The sequence below is a fragment of the Puccinia triticina genome, chromosome 17A (assembly GCF_026914185.1).
Source record: "Puccinia triticina chromosome 17A, complete sequence".
In the NCBI taxonomy this organism is placed as follows: Eukaryota; Fungi; Basidiomycota; class Pucciniomycetes; order Pucciniales; family Pucciniaceae; genus Puccinia; species Puccinia triticina.
Window position 1 is genome coordinate 2,411,221 of NC_070574.1, and position 15,556 is coordinate 2,426,776.

The following is a 15,556-nucleotide window of genomic DNA, read 5'->3' on the forward strand; positions in this document are numbered from 1 at the left end:
CGGGTTCTTGGCAATTCACATCTCCCAATCGGTTGCTGTAGGCAGTCAACTACATACAAAAGGATGCACATCAATGATCAACCGTTGCAGGACAGGCTCAGGCAGCAGATTTGAAAACATATTGTGTTTTGAAAAAAGCTTGGACACTTTTCCAAAATCAGTTCTGCACCGGAAAGTTTAAAAGCCACACTTTTGGGGTCTGGGAGGCACTGGTAGCTGGATATGAGTAGAATCTGTGAGTGAACCCCATTTTTGGTGTACATCAAGTGAAGTTGGTGTTTTTGTGATGGAGGGGGGGATTACCCATTAAATGTCCAAGAATTATTCAAAACACAATACATATTTGAGCTTGGGGTCTACTTTGTTTTCACAACACCATCTTGCTGTAATCGGCAGGCCTTGACTCGGAACGCCATTGCAGCCCCCCTCTGGAGGAGGGCACCGCAGGGCCTCTGGCTCACACCCTGCGGCCAGATGATGTCCATAGCAATGCTCCTCTGGAGGGGCCCGCAGGGTCTCTTCTAAGAGGAGAGATTGCCAGGGTTGGCCACCAAAAGGGTAAAAATTTTGTTTTACCCAGCCGGGCGACTTGGCCGGACAGGCGTCACTCTGAGGGTCATACAAGACAGGGGCGGGAAAGACACAGCGGCGCCGCCATGAGATGCATCGGGTCGCGATTACATATCTCATAGCGCCAGTATGTGCATTATGGTGACCGGGGCTGGGCTGTTGGCTAGCGCGCCAGACGGACACACCCGTGTTGGGTGCCACCACGACGGACTCTGGCCGGCATGGTGGTCGGGGCAACCGCAAATACTGCCCCACTGTCGCATCCCTCATGATGGCAACAAGGAATGCCGATGGGCCCGGCTGCGTCCCGTGGTCGACTCCATGCCTGCTACGGCGTTTATAAATCTGAGGTACCTTGAATTTTACCTTGGTTTTAGATTTCACAACTGGTTGCAGCAATCTACATTGGGTTAAATTGGTTGAGCGCAAAAAATTGATTCTTGTTGTGTCAAGTTTCTTAGGAGCGCAATTTGAAGGGTCCTTCCTCTGATTCTCACCTCATACATGCAGCCAAAGACTGGAGGACTTCCTGTCAGCCTTAGAGTCAACACAGTTGACCTAAAACTGCCTTTTATCTCCATTTTATACCTAAATGTGCTCATATCTTTTTGAACTGAATACATAAGGTTGTTTTGACTTCAGATTCTGATTTCCCATGCAATTTTGACCCTAGTGTTCACTGATCACTTTCCAATATCTCTACTCCTTTCTAGGGTTTGTGGTTTGTGACACACATGCGCAGCAGGGCCGTGTAGTCGCGCCCTGAGTGTGATTATGTCATCCAACTTTGAAATTTTTTGAATTCAGGATCACCCATGCAGCTGGAGGATCCACAGACTCCAGCACACTAGAACCACACCCCAGATAGCCCCAGGATCACCACCAAAGAGATTACCACGCTCCCAGTATACCTACCATCACAGGTGCCTAGGATATTGACAGTAAGTAACCTCTTTCACTGAACCTTGTTTATCTCAGAGGTACAACTCTGTGTCTGTTTGATCTGCTCTTCTTTGCTGGCCTTTGCCTTATCCTTGATCACAGGGCTGCCCCTGCTTAACATCATTCTTTTTCTGTGGTTTTTGTAAGAAAAAACCCACATAGGTTTCCCTTTAAAGTGTGAGATTACATGCCAAGGCAAACAACATTGACCTCATAAATTGAGGAAGATGCTGGGAGCTCAAACAGCTGCGGAGAAAGGTGAGCAAAGCAAACCATTTCCCCGCAGTCAAAGCCACACAGCGGGAGAAGTGCAGATACTGATGACAGCTCAATGCTGATTACAGTTTTGATATCCGCGAGCAGCAAGAACCAACACGTGGAACCATGCTGCCAAACGCCGTTAGAAAAAAGAATCACAGCAACAACCAAAGGTAAGTAGCATGATTCAGAACTAACGGTCAAAGGAGAAAGAACTAAAAAGCTATCTCTGAATCTGTTAGACATTGTCAAACAGGATCAAAAACAGACCAATAAAGCCGCAGTAGCTACTCAAAGAGAAGATACTAAAAGCAGTGAGTGATTGTGTCCAAAGCTTAGAAAAGAGAATACGGAAGCTGAAGTTGATCATTGATGTTCTCTGAAACAGACAACGTCAAGAGACTTTTGTGCCAATTCTCCGAAGCAAAGAAAACTGGACAATAAGAGCCAAAGGCCCTCGTTCAGTAAGAAACAAATGTTTCTCTCAGCAGTTCTGCAAAAGCCTAAACTGACTAATAACTTGTCAACAGCTGCAGTGAACTGGAGGAATAATTCCCAAGTTAAACTCAAAGCAGACTTGGTAGAGCAACCGAGCTCCTCGTCTTAAAAGATAGAGCGGCTAGTTGCTTGCTCTTAGGTACTATACCAGCTTCTCTATTTTTAATCTATAAATTGTATATAGATTATAAATAGAGTCTAACTAAGAAATAAACTCTTAGCTCTTTGAAATCTTTCATAAAGAAACTTGACTATCCAGAAGGAAGCTAAAAAATTGTGGCTGGATTAAACTTGTCTAATCCAGAAGCCCTCCACGTTTCTTTGGTGAGAGGAGGATGTTGCACTCTCTAGCACAGCTTGGCAGCATTCTTCTAAAGAGGTAGCATTGCCAGTGGATGTGCATTCCCACCAGAATAACCTTGAATATCTGCTTAATCTTGAATCTGCTCAGCCTCTTTCTCTCTCTTTCTCTCTCTCTCTCTCTTATATTTGTATTTTCTTTATTCAAAGAAATACAAATCTTGCCCCCCATTTTCTTGTGTCCTGTTGTCACTATAGAGACTCAGGCTCACACTTCCCATTGGCTAAAATGCTTAGCTTAGAGGGACAGGCTCCTTGGCTGGTGAAAAATTGGCCCGTGCAATCTGGGTCCCCCACAGATGTTGGTTTAGACCCAAAAAGTCTAGATTTTTGCAGGGAAATCTAGATTTTTGGGCTCTAGATCACTTCTGGGAGGGCCGCGGCTCTCAAAGGGAAGTCATCTACTCCTTGCCAATCTGCAGCCCCCTGCAGAACCAGATCTGCAGCCAAAAGGCCTCAATGGAGGACTTCCCGTTGCCCAAATGGCTTGATTTAGGGGGTTCTGTAAACCTTTTTTGCTGGTGAAAACTCAAGCTCAATCAACTTTCACCAGCCAGTAAAGTTTAGCCTGTCCCTCTAGATTAAGGGCCTGTACCGTAGCGGCTCAAAAAGCTGTTTTTTGGCCGCAAAACAACTTTCCTCATGGAAAACTGTTTCCCCTCAAAAACGTGTACCACAGCATCTGTTTTTGGGGGAAACCAGAACTTGTTTTTTGTTCAAAACAATCAATTTCCAGAAACAGGTCTGACCCTGTTTCTCATATATGGTTCCTTCTGCTGAGCCCCCTCCAACCACACCGGGGCCTCTCTACTTGGCCAATGCAACATGTGTATTGGTCTCTCTCTCATCTCGGACCAATGCAACATATGTACACGAAGGGAGCAATCAAGGACAATCCAGCCCGTCCAGCCAACGGGCGGGCTGGATTGACGCCAAAATAACCCCAGATGACGGCAAATTGCCTGATCAGGGCCCTGCATACAACACGCTGCCCCATCTCTGACGGCCAGGACGTGAGGTTGGACACAACCCCGGCAAAACCATGTCCGCTTTGCTAGAGACCAGCATCATGACCAAATATTATTGTTCATGATTCCAGACCTGTTGGGAGCTGCTCAACTTGGTCAGTTTCCCAGGCAGATGGCAGTTTGTCCTGTGCACAAGTCCTTGGGGCAACTTTGAACAGCAGGGGTGATGTCACCTGCTTCAGAAATTTGTGACTTTGAGAGCCTCACTGCTCCTGTCTTCTTGAGTCTCAAGTCCCCCATCTGCCTCCCTTCCTTGTTCTTCCCTCCATCACTCCTCCATCCAGCTCCCTTCCTTGCTCCTTCCTTGCTCCTTCCCTCACTCTTCCATCCTCCCTCCCTCCCTCCCTTGCTCCTTCCCCCTCCCTCTCCTGCTCCTTCCTTGTCTCTTGCTCCCTATTTTTTTTTCTTCTTGTTTGCCTTTTGGCCCGTTTATTGCGGATACTCAGCTCAAATCATTGTAATAGTAGTCTATGTGACATGTTTGTAGTTGTATCAGCTTGGCGTACATATATCTTGTTGCTTGTTTGATTCTTGTAACAAAACCATTCTGCTAATTTAAATATTGTTACTGTCTATCAATAATATTGCAAATTGGGCTGGCAGCCCGCCCGGATCTGAACGCCAGCATTCTGCCGCCTCAATGGCCAACCTGGTTGGGTCAGTGTACAAAGTTATGGCGTGGTGGGCTGGTTGCAATGCCACACATGTTGTTGTCTTCAACACAGCCCAGGTTGGATGGACAATCTGCTTGCTGTCATTGGCATTGCTATTAAACTGGCCATCTGACCAGTGTGCCTGCTGGCTCTTTGGCAGACATTGTGCACCCCCCCCCCCCCATGATGTTGTCAACCACTGGTGGGTCAAACAGAGTCCCAAGTACGGGAAATCTCTGTCCTCTTGACGGCAAGACGCGCCTGCCTTGTATTGGTCCATCCAACGGTGGGCCAGCTATGCTAACCGTAGCGTTAGCGTGGCGTAGCGTAGCGGAATTCCGCTAAATTTTAGCGTAGCGTTAGCGGAATTGCGCCTTTCTGCGCTAACGCTACACGCAAAGGGTGCACAGCTAATTTAGCTGTTAGCGTAGCGTTAGCGCAGATGCGCGCAATTGCGCTAACGCTACACACGCAGGGCGCAAAAGAGCGCGCGCTACAGTGCGCCACAGTGCTTTTAGCTGAAAAAAGGCCTTTTTTTCCGCTAAAAGCGCTTTAGCGCAGCGTAGCGTAGTGACTGTAGCGGCGCGCTAACACTAACAAACAATTGGCGCGCTGTTAGCGCCGCTGAAACGTAGCGCAGCGTAGCGGCGCTAACAGCGCGCTAACGCTACTCAAAATGGGCGGGCGCTTTTTGCCGCTACGCTAACGCTAAGTGGCCCTGTAGCGTAGTGTAGCGTAGTGGCCCACTGTTGGTCCATCTCTCACCTCAGACCAACCCAACATGTTGGTCCATCTATCCTCCCAGACTGATATTATCAGTCTGAGAGGAATTATCTCCTTCCTCTCCAACCAATACAACTAGCACTACAAACATTTATTATTTTGCCCAAAAATAAAATAAAAGTCAACATGAAAAAAATAAAACCAAAATTCCACTCAGGGGAACAAACTGAGCATGCTGAGCCAAAAAAATAAAATGTCCCAAACTGAGCAAAAAACATTGGACAATGTTTTGGGATGGTTTTTTTTTCACGGGCCTGGCGGGCCTGGAGCGGACTTGAGCAGGCCTGGAGTGGGCTTGAGCGGGCCTTGAGCGGGCCTGAGATGGGCCTGCCCCAAAAGCACATTGGCTCAGTATTAAAGAAGTTTTGCCTTGCCCTGGGAGCTTCTTGGGCTTTTGATGGGCCCAAATCTCAACATGGGCTTTTGGTGGTCTAGAAGTATCAACCCGGGCTACTGAATAGCCCATGGGCCTTTGAATTCCCAGAAAGCCCACCATGAGCCCCCACATAGCTAATGGACTCTTGGTGGCCCATGAAGATCCCTATGGGCCAACAGATACTTCCAATGGAAAAGTTCCATCATGGGATCCCATGGGCTTTTTGCTTCCTTTCTGGGCCACAAAAAGCCCATGGGGAGCTTTTTGGACCACCAAAAGCTCATGAGGATATCTGTTGGCCCATGGAGATCTTCATGGGCCACCAAAAGCCCATGAGGGTATCTGTTGGCCCATGGAGATCTTCATGGGCTACCAACAACCCATTAGCTATGTGGGGGCTCATGGTGGGCTTTCTGGGAATTCAAAGGCCCATGGGCTATTCATTGGCCTGGGTTGATACTTCTAGACCACCAAAAGCCCATGTTGAGATTTTGGGCCCATCAAAAGCCCAAGAAGCTCCCAGGGCAAGGCAAAACTTCTTCAATACTGAGCCAATGTGCTTTTGGGGCAGGCCCGTCTCAGGCCCACTCAAGGCCCGCTCAAGCCCGCTCCAGGCCCGCCAGGCCCGTGAAAAAAAACCATCCCAAAACATTGTCCAATGTTTTTTGCTCAGTTTGGGACATTTTATTTTTTTGGCTCAGCATGCTCAGTTTGTTCCCCTGAGTGAAATTTTGGTTTTATTTTTTTCATGTTGACTTTTATTTTATTTTTGGGCAAAATAATAAATGTTTGTAGTGTAGATTGGTTGGAGAGGAAGAGAGAGGGTTCTGCCATTGATGTTACGTATCAGTCTGAGAGTAGCTCTCTCCCCCTTCCTCTTGGACCACTCTATTGGATCGGCCCAAGAGGAATCCTCCCCTTCTTCCTCTCTGCCTGATATACAATTGGTCCAAGAGGAAGAAGGGGAGTGTTCCCCTCATATCAATACATTGTATTGGTCTGATGGGATCTGTCTCCCCTTTGCCCTTGGATGGACAGGTCTATTGCATTGGTTGGAGAAAATTTCCCTCATTCTTCCTCTCCAACCAATACAATTACTAGGGGGTTTCAAAGTTGGTCAGTTGCAACTTGCATGCACTTTTGCAAGTTGGTGTTCAAGTTCTTTCTTGAACACCAAGTTGCAAAAGTGCATGCAAGCCACACTGTACTACACCCTCTAAGCCTGCTTGAATGTTTTTTTGAAATTTGGTGTTCAATAAAAGCCTTGAACACCAACTTGCAAAAGTGCATGCAAGTCATGCATGGCTGACTTTGAATCCCCCTAGTAGACATAGATTGGTCAGAGAGGAAAGGAGAGGTTTGGGCCCACCTCCTCTCATCTTGGACCAATACACAATGAATGTATTGGTCTAGTGTTGAGGACCTTCCATCCCCCCCACCCCGGACCCATGTGTTATGTATTCATGTATGTACATACACATTTTGGTCCAGGAGAGCAGTGCAGGAAGCCTGCAGTTGTGGTACACAATTATGGGAGGCTGTTTCTGTCTCTTGATAAACTGAATATTGAAAAAAGAAAGCCGTTTTCCCTGCGCGGGAAAAACAGATTTTGTATGGTACAGGCCAAGCATTTCACATAGCCAACGGGAAGTCCTCCAATTTTTGAGGGTAAATGGAGGACTTCCCGTCAATCTGCAGCCCCCTGCTGAACCAGATCTGCAGCCAGAAAACCTTAATTTTTGTGGGGAAATGCTGTCCCAGGGGCTGTAGATCTGGTTCTGCAGGGTCTGTAGATCTCAACGGGAAGTCCTCCACAGATCTGGTTCTGCAGCGTCTGTAGATATCAACAGGAACTGCTTGTCATCCAATTGATGGATATCAAGTTTTCACCAGCAAACAAGGTTGAGTGGCCTCCTCTAAAACAACCCCTATGCGCTCTATTTAGGCAACAGGAAGTCGTCCAACTGGGCGCTTCATGCCCAGGAGGGGCTTAGTGGAGGACTTCCCATCAAGATCTACAGACCCTGCAGAACCAGATCTGGAGCCCCTGGGACAGCATTTCCCCTCAAAAATTAAGATTTTCTGGCTGCAGATCTGGTTCTGCAGGGGGCTGCAGATTGACGGGAAGTCCTCTGAAGTCCTCCAGTGGAGCTTCAGTTGACTTTGTGCAAGCCCCATGTGCTTATTTCAAATCATGAAAGGAACGGCGTGAGAGGGCAAAAGCCTTTCCAAATTCAAACTGAGCAAGCTCAGGGAGAGATCCAGCATTTTTTATGCCCGTCACGATGCTGCTCACCTGAGCCGGAAACATAAGCGGCCACCGAACCAAGCCGTTCTTGGGCGCTAGAGCCTTTCAAGTCCCTGCTTCCCCAAGCTCATCCCACTCATCCTCATCCCTTCAAGTACAATCTGAAGTCGATTAGACTTAAAAATCCTCAAGACGCGCGAAGGATCCACCGTTCAATCAGATTTGGCTGTCGGTGTGCCATCCTTTCTCCCTCTCAGTCTCGCATCAATGGGCGATGAAGTCCTCAGACAGTTTATCTTAGATTCCGATCAGGAGGTGCAAGATTCTCCGAACGCCCGGAGGTCCCAAGGAACCTTTGAAAGGTCAATCTGTAGAGACGCTGATTTCATCGACATCGCAAATGTAAGCCTTCTTTTTAGTCTTACCCTCAATCCTAGCAAAGCCACTGGAGCGGGGAATCCGGCGGACCCCGTGCGTAGCGCTCTCATTCGCCGCCAGAAATAAGCAAGCGATGAGTTGTATCATTGACAAAACATTCATTCAGTCCCAGCCAAAGGTTTTGAATAACAACAACCGAACTTGCAACAGGCAAGCGGCCACCGTGAGTAGTGCTCGGGGTACACAAACAGAGACATGGATGGAAGGCTGACGCCCTTCTTTTCTCGACGTTTGCCCGCTCTTCTCGAATTCACAGGCCAAGCGAGCAATGCTCAACAAAAGTCATCCCATTCCCAGTGTTTCCGCCGCTGGCGGTGTCCGCGGCCGAATGAATGTGCAATCGCACAAGAATCTGCAGACTGCGGAATCTTCACGAACCACTTCCGGCCCAAAATCATCCATTCCAAAGCACTGTCCTCAACCCCCGACATTCACAACCGTACCAGGTATCGCAGCCCCTCCGCCTCATGCTAAGAAAACTCAAGTCAAGCGACGTCCCCCGTTGCCGGCCACCGAACCTGATACAAGGGGCCATTACGAAGCCTCATCCTGTCACCAATGTCGTACCAAGACTACTCGACCGAAAATGATCTGCGATCAATCATTCAACCCAAACTGTGTTGTTCGAATATGTCGCCCCTGTTTAATGGATCGGCCTGCTTACGACGGCATGCCCAAGCTTCGGGGCCCACAATTCCAATTCCAACCCGGCGGGAAAATCCTTTGCATGAAATGCAGGAATATCTGTCCTTGCATTACGTGTCGGAAGGCGCGGGGTGAGAACCGAGAGATGGGTAACGGTCTGAACGAATTTTACGACTTACGGGATGAGGCAAAATTGGATGCGCTTTTGGGGAAAAATAAGAAGAAAGACAAAGCTGGGTTCAAGAAGTCGTCACGCCCCTGTCCGAGCCGCGTGGAGAAAGAGCCGATCGTTGGGAATCAAGATACAAGAACACCCGCGGAGGCCCAAAAGCGCAAGACTAGGCAGCAGGAAGCTGGCTTGGATGAAGTAATTTGCTTGGAAAAATCTTGGGCCGAGCTTTCCAGCAAACGGGAACGAATCACCTCTGCCGATCGATCCATACCAGGGAGCGGGAGCAGCAAGATCGACGTGAATTTGGATATCCTATCCAAACATACTGGCAAGAGGGCGTCCACGGTTCGAGATTCGTCCGATCTAGACCGGGAACCAGGATGCTCGCGGAAACGAAAGCTATGTGCCGAGCAGCTTACAGAGATTGATAGCAATTGCGGAGAGGACGACTCGCCGATCACGATGGATCGACCCATCAAGTCAGAGAAATCCATCAAGTCAGAGCGACCCATCAAGTCAGAGAGTGCTCCAGAAAGCCCTGCGTCGATGGCCTCGATCACACACATTAAGCTCCAACTGTGGGAGCTCGAACTCGAGAAAGCACGGGAAGAACATGCGCGAAAGATTGCTTCAGCTGACGCGGAGGCTAAAGCTAATATGATGCAGGAGTTCTTGCGCTGTGGGTTGACATTGGAAGATGCCGTGAAGGCCACGGAAATCTGCCTTTGCCCGGCAACTCGCCCCCAATCGTAGTGTCGATCATTCAAATAATTAGCTTGGAGTTTTACTTTTTTACTACATCTATCCTTTTTCATTCGGGTTTGCTTTGTCTAATTACTTCTCCATTTGCCCTACAAAATGTCAAATCTCTTTTGGGTTTTACCGCTCATGATTTCTTCTTCCTGTCAACAAACCACAACCACATCAATAAAAATTTCCCGCTGCATATGAATCACTTTCAATGTGCATTAATGGTTGACGAGATCTATCTGCAGATTCAAGTGCTGCACTCATGTTACAGAAGCAAATGTTTTGAATAGGGGGTTTCAAACATGGTGCAGGTCCCAGTTCAGGAACCCCAATTCAGGAAAACAAAGTTCCTGCAAAATGAATTTCCAAATTATTTCTGTATGTTTTTTGGGTAAAATTTGGTGTGTGTGTTGCAGGTGCCCTGATTTTGTGGATTGGGGGTTCCTGAAACAGGACCTGCACCATGTTTGAAACCCCCTAATGAAGAAGACAGGGATGGGGATGATACTGAAGCTTCAATCTGGATGTGTTCACGTTTCCACTACATCAGTCATAAGTTTTTGATGTTGCTTTGCCACGGCTTGTTCAACATTTCTTCTGCTTCCTGTTGTTGCCTTTCAATAGTGGCTTGATTCCCCGCTGATTCCTTTTCTCTTTCTTCTTCCTTGGCCTCCTGTTTTTGGAAATCTAGTTGTTCCAAGTAATCCAAATAAGAGACTTTCCCACTCACAGGCTAAACAATGCTTGTCTGACCAGAGTTGGTCCTACCAAGTGTGAAGGTGTCCTTGTAACGGACCAAGCTCATCACTGTTTCCATTTGGATTGGCTTCAATGGGTCCGAGTATTAGTATTGTGTTGTAGTCTTTGTATATGCATGATAAGCTCTTTGATGGAAATCTTTTTGAGTTCTTCCTGCAAGGTCAGGTTTGAAGCAGTGTTCTCTTTTTGGGACAGGCTAACAACTGCTACATGGGTTTTCTTCATTGTAGCTATATTTTCCATGGCCAATCCGTCTAGTCTTGCGAGCCGGGAAAATATGCTTCAATACTTGCTGGCTTGATTGATGTCGTTGTATCCTGTTAATTCCTTTTGTCTGTAAGCCTTTTAAAGTCTTATCAACAATGATGGATGCCTTTTGTAATGGTCTCAACATCTCTTCTCAGCTGTAGCCTGTGGGTAGCTTTGCGCGGATATCATCAATCATGTATGCCTGGATGAGGCTTGCTGGCTTCAATCAGTGATTCAGCTTCCCAAGATGGTTTGGTCAGTGCATGCACACATCAATTCCACAATGAAATTGTGCTTGTGGCATCACAGTTTTCATCTTTTTAAAGTGTCAAGTAACCGTGTTGCTCTGCCCGCTGGCCCAACTTGTTACAGTTGCTTAGAGCATTCCCACCGCGGGCCCTATCTTTGGGTTGCTAAATGTCACGGCTTGGGGCTGCGCAGCAAGATTTAGCGCCTGAAACTGCTGCGGCATACACCGCTAGCCTCCATATGAGCCTCTAAAAATTGATGAAAGACACATCCCCGGTCCCCCTGGTTCACTCCCCGCCAACAACTCTCCTACCCACCATTTGCTATCCAACCACCACTCATGGATTGACTGGCAATTATCCGGAACTTTATCAACACTCAAGACAACATAATCTCAAATACAATCAATTCAACACAACATATAGCAGTTGTTCTTCAAGGTGGCAGGGCAGCTTCTCAAGAAATCCTCCGACAAGAAAGAAAAAGACGTCAAAAAAAACCACCAAAACAAGGCGGATCTAGAAAAGGAAGAGCCCCTGACATCCGGCGAGACTTCGAAGCTGGCTACCAGCTCTTGTATAAGGACTACTTCTCCGAATCACCAAGGTACCCCAATTATAAGTTCCGCCGACGTTTCAGAATGCACAGAAGTCTATTTTTGAAGATTGTCAACAACATCAAGCAGCGCAATGTTTACTTTACTCACAGGGCCGATGCCTTAGGGAACTTTGGCTTGCGAGGAATTCAAAAGATCACAGCAGCCCTTCAAATCCTGGCCTACGGTGGATCATTTGACGCAACCAATGAATATGTCCGTATAGGAGAGTCTACGGCTATGAAGAGCCTCTATAAATTTTGTGAAGCTGTCATTGCGTTGTACGGCACCGAGTATCTCCGAGCTCCAAACAAGAACAATATTAAAAGATTGTTGGCTATCGGGAAGGAACGCGGCTTCCCTGGCATGCTGGGCTCAATCGACTGCATGCACTGGGAATGGAAAAATTTTCCCACCAAGTGGCGTGGTCAGTATCAAGGCAAAGATAAGGTCAGTTCATTCTCTTGCCTATTTTGCATGAGGTCTAATCATTCTACATGGAAGGTTCCAACCATTGTCTTGGAGGCTGTCGCTTCATACGACTTATGGATCTGGCATGCATTTTTTGGTATGCCCAGCGCCAACAACGACATAAACATCTTGGATTCATCTCCTGTATTCACCAATTTGATGAATGGTGTCACCCCTTGCTGCAAATATAAAGTCAACGGAACAACATATCACCAGGGATATTACCTTGCAGACGGAATTTATCCGGACTACTCAACCCTTATCAAGACAATCTCACAGCCACAAGGGCTGGAAAGGAAGGTATGCTGCTTTTTCATTCATCATACTCTGGTATACACAACACTGACAACCAAATACATCTAGCATTTTGCAAAGATGCAGGAGGCTGCGCGAAAGGATGTGGAACGAGCCTTTGGGGTACTTCAGGCCCGCTTTGCAATAGTCGCTCGGCCAGCATTGACATGGAGTCTTGAAAAGCTTCATTTAGTAATGAAAACTTGTATTATCCTCCACAATATGATTGTGGAGGATGAGAGAAACCTTAATATCAATAACATCTATGATCCGAACACAGCCAGAGGACGAAACACCCCAACTGACCCCATCAAACCAATCTCAGAGTGTCGGGCCGATTTTTCAACGTTCATTCAGAATCTTCAGCAAATAAGGAATGCTGATTTGCACTACGCTCTCCGCAGCAATCTCATTGCCCATCTGTGGGCTTGGAAGGGAAAAGAAACTCACTCGGACGACTCCAACTCTTGATAAATTTGTTTTTTTTCACTGTTTTTATGATGAGAATATATCATTTTATTGCTTTGCATATTTCATATATGTATATATAAAGAATTTTCTGGTTTTCAGCTTGGAAACAAACAATGCATTCATTTTTTGGAGAAATTGCAAGAGAGACAGTTTTGAGAAAGTAAAAATTTGACATGGTTATCCAAGGAAAAACAACCAGACAATATGAAGTGGAAAGAGATCAATCCGAGTATTTTTAAGTCAGGATAAAGTCTAAGACAACTATTGGTCCAGCTCTGGTGCAGGAGTAGGAGCAATAAAGACAACTATTGGTCCGGCTCTGGTGCAGGAGTAGGAGCTGAAGATGACAAGGTTGTTGGACCCTGAGCTGGAGCTGGTGTCGCGATTTCTTGCTCACTTTGGGCTAAGATCCACTTTCTTTTGAGAGAGTAGTACCGTTTAACATCCTCATCAGCGCCAGTGAGATCCTTATTCATGATTGCTTTGTCCGCAAGGTGATTGAGGGTCTTCTGTTGAGCAGACATGGCATTCTGCAACAATAGTTGTTGCTGCTTGACCACTTCAGCTATTTCAACATGTGCACCAGCCATCTTCTTGAGGTGCTCGTGGTTTGAAGCGTCCAGTTTCTCCTCTTGATATGCTAATTTAGCCTTCTTTCAACCAATTGGTTGAGTTGATCCAGTGCGAGCTGTCTCATCACCGGAGGCTTCTGAGGACGACTGGGCAGTTTCTGCGGGGGTTGAGCTGGGTAATGAGCCGGGCAATGGGCTGGAGACAGAGGTATTCACTTTTGAGGAGGGGCCCGACACCTTTTCTGGCTTTTTAAGCTCGGCTTTCTTGTTCATCGCTGTGTTGTAATCAATCCACTTAGGCGCTTTTGAGAGCAGGTTGTAGCAGGAAATGTATCAGAAGGGTTTTTCATAAAGTTTGGTGTAAAGTGTGAGAGCCATGCTGATCCAATTAGTTGCAGTAGTTCCGCTCGGATTTTGGTGGTTGATTTGGTTGAAACACCCGTGGAATTTGTTTACTGCATGCTGGATGATGCCAAAATGACTTTTGATGCTCTTTGAGGGTTGCAGGGGTTCAGAGATCTTCGATTGATAGTGGTTTGTTACGGTTTCCCAAAAAGCCGTTCCAGATTGATCAGTACCCTTCCAACCGTCTTCAGTTGTTTCAAGCCACGAGGTACAGAGCTGGAGATCCTTGTTCTCAAGATAGTTGGGCGCTTTCTTTTTTTTGGGGGGATTGTCTCTGTCAGACTCGGACTCGCTGCTGTCTCTGCTGTCGGGTTTGTTTGCTTCAACAGACGCTGGTGGGTGGTCCTCCTCAATCGGCAGCATCTTGTCCGGAGGCTCCGGAGGCTCTTGATTTTTCTTTTTGACGGCTTTCTTGGGTCTTGGTTTCACCTTTCTAGCATTCTTTGGGTTCGGACCGGCAACTACAAAAAGAAAAATAAGTAAAAGTTAAAAGAAGATCAAGTACTCGACTGACCATCTGGCAACGGGATGCTTCTCTTCCTCGATTCATTCTGTGGAGCGGAGAGTACATCTATTTCCATCAGGTCTGTGAGAAGCATAAAAAAACAAATAAAAACTTTGAACTCTGCCGAAGAAACTAGTCAAAATCTCACTGTCAGTGCTTGGCATGAGCGCTTCAAGCGCCGGGTCGAGAGGGATGATGTCCATGGTCGGATATTGATATCAAAGGATATCGGGGGTGAGATTGAATGGGTCGGGTTGGAGTTTCACTTTCTCTGGCATGTGACAGTAGGTTTTGACCAGGAGGGAAAGTCCCTAGGAGAGTCCCTACGAGTCCCTACATGTGGGGACTCGGGCACGAAATTTAGGGCCGGCCTTAAATTTAATTGGATGACTTCCCGTCATCATTTAGAGAGCTCTAGATGCCTCTCTAAATCCTAAATTAAGATACCTATCAAAAACTCAACCAGTGCACATGGAAGTAATGAACTGTAGGGCTAGGAAAACATTTCCCTTTTTGTCAAAAATTAAGAATTTGGATGTGTAAATTGAGATCTGGGAGGCTCCCAGACTCGACGGGAAGTCCTCCATTTAGCGCCCGCGGTGGGTCGCGTTGGGTCGGTAAATCCCAAATAGGGACCCAATTTAGGGCCCGCGGTGGGAATGCTCTTAGCTTTCTCATAAGACGGAGTTCAATGATCATTGAAGGCTCTCAGGAGGTAAACGCAGCCAGTCATCGATCCAACGGCTTGAGTTCGGGATGGCTTGAACAAAGACAATGGCGAGCTCGCTGCTCGGCGATAGAAATCAGTTGTAAGAAACCTTCAGAAGCTATTCGTATTACACATTTAATTGTAGAACATGACAGAAATCAGAAATGCAATAAATACGTACAGTTTGAACCTTAAGAGACCCACTTGACTGCCTGCAAAATGATGCAGATGAGCCGATCGAGCGCAAGCTTCCATCGCCGGGCCTTGAGCTGTTCATGAGCTTTGTGTTCAAGCGAGCGTTGCTGAGTGCTGCTGAGTGCTCTATCAATTATATTTATGTGCCTAAAAATACCCATTTAGCCACCCCATCGTTGAAACTTGAGTATTTGCCACTAGCTTGTTCATCTCTAGAACCGGATCGCGGTCAGGTTAGTCTATTCTTTTGATCTCTTCATCCTTTTGATTGGCAGTCATGTCTAACTAAAATGCGATGTTAACCTACCTAGAGGTGTTCGATTGGCCTCGTAATTTCAGCGCTGTGCGTAGCTTGACAAGA

At 46.9% G+C, this 15,556-nt stretch overlaps 1 protein-coding gene across 1 annotated transcript; it reads left to right on the forward strand.

Annotated features, from left to right (window-relative positions):
* Positions 1–7,983: 7,983 nt before the first annotated feature.
* Positions 7,984–15,551, forward strand: PtA15_17A206 (uncharacterized protein; the record flags this gene model as incomplete). Its single annotated transcript, XM_053164298.1, has 5 exons — positions 7,984–8,118; positions 8,261–8,317; positions 8,411–9,650; positions 15,229–15,428; positions 15,507–15,551. The coding sequence occupies 5 exons, from the start codon at positions 7,984–7,986 to the stop codon at positions 15,549–15,551; spliced, it is 1,677 nt and encodes a 558-aa protein (XP_053028279.1).
* Between the last annotated feature and the right edge of the window lie 5 nt (positions 15,552–15,556).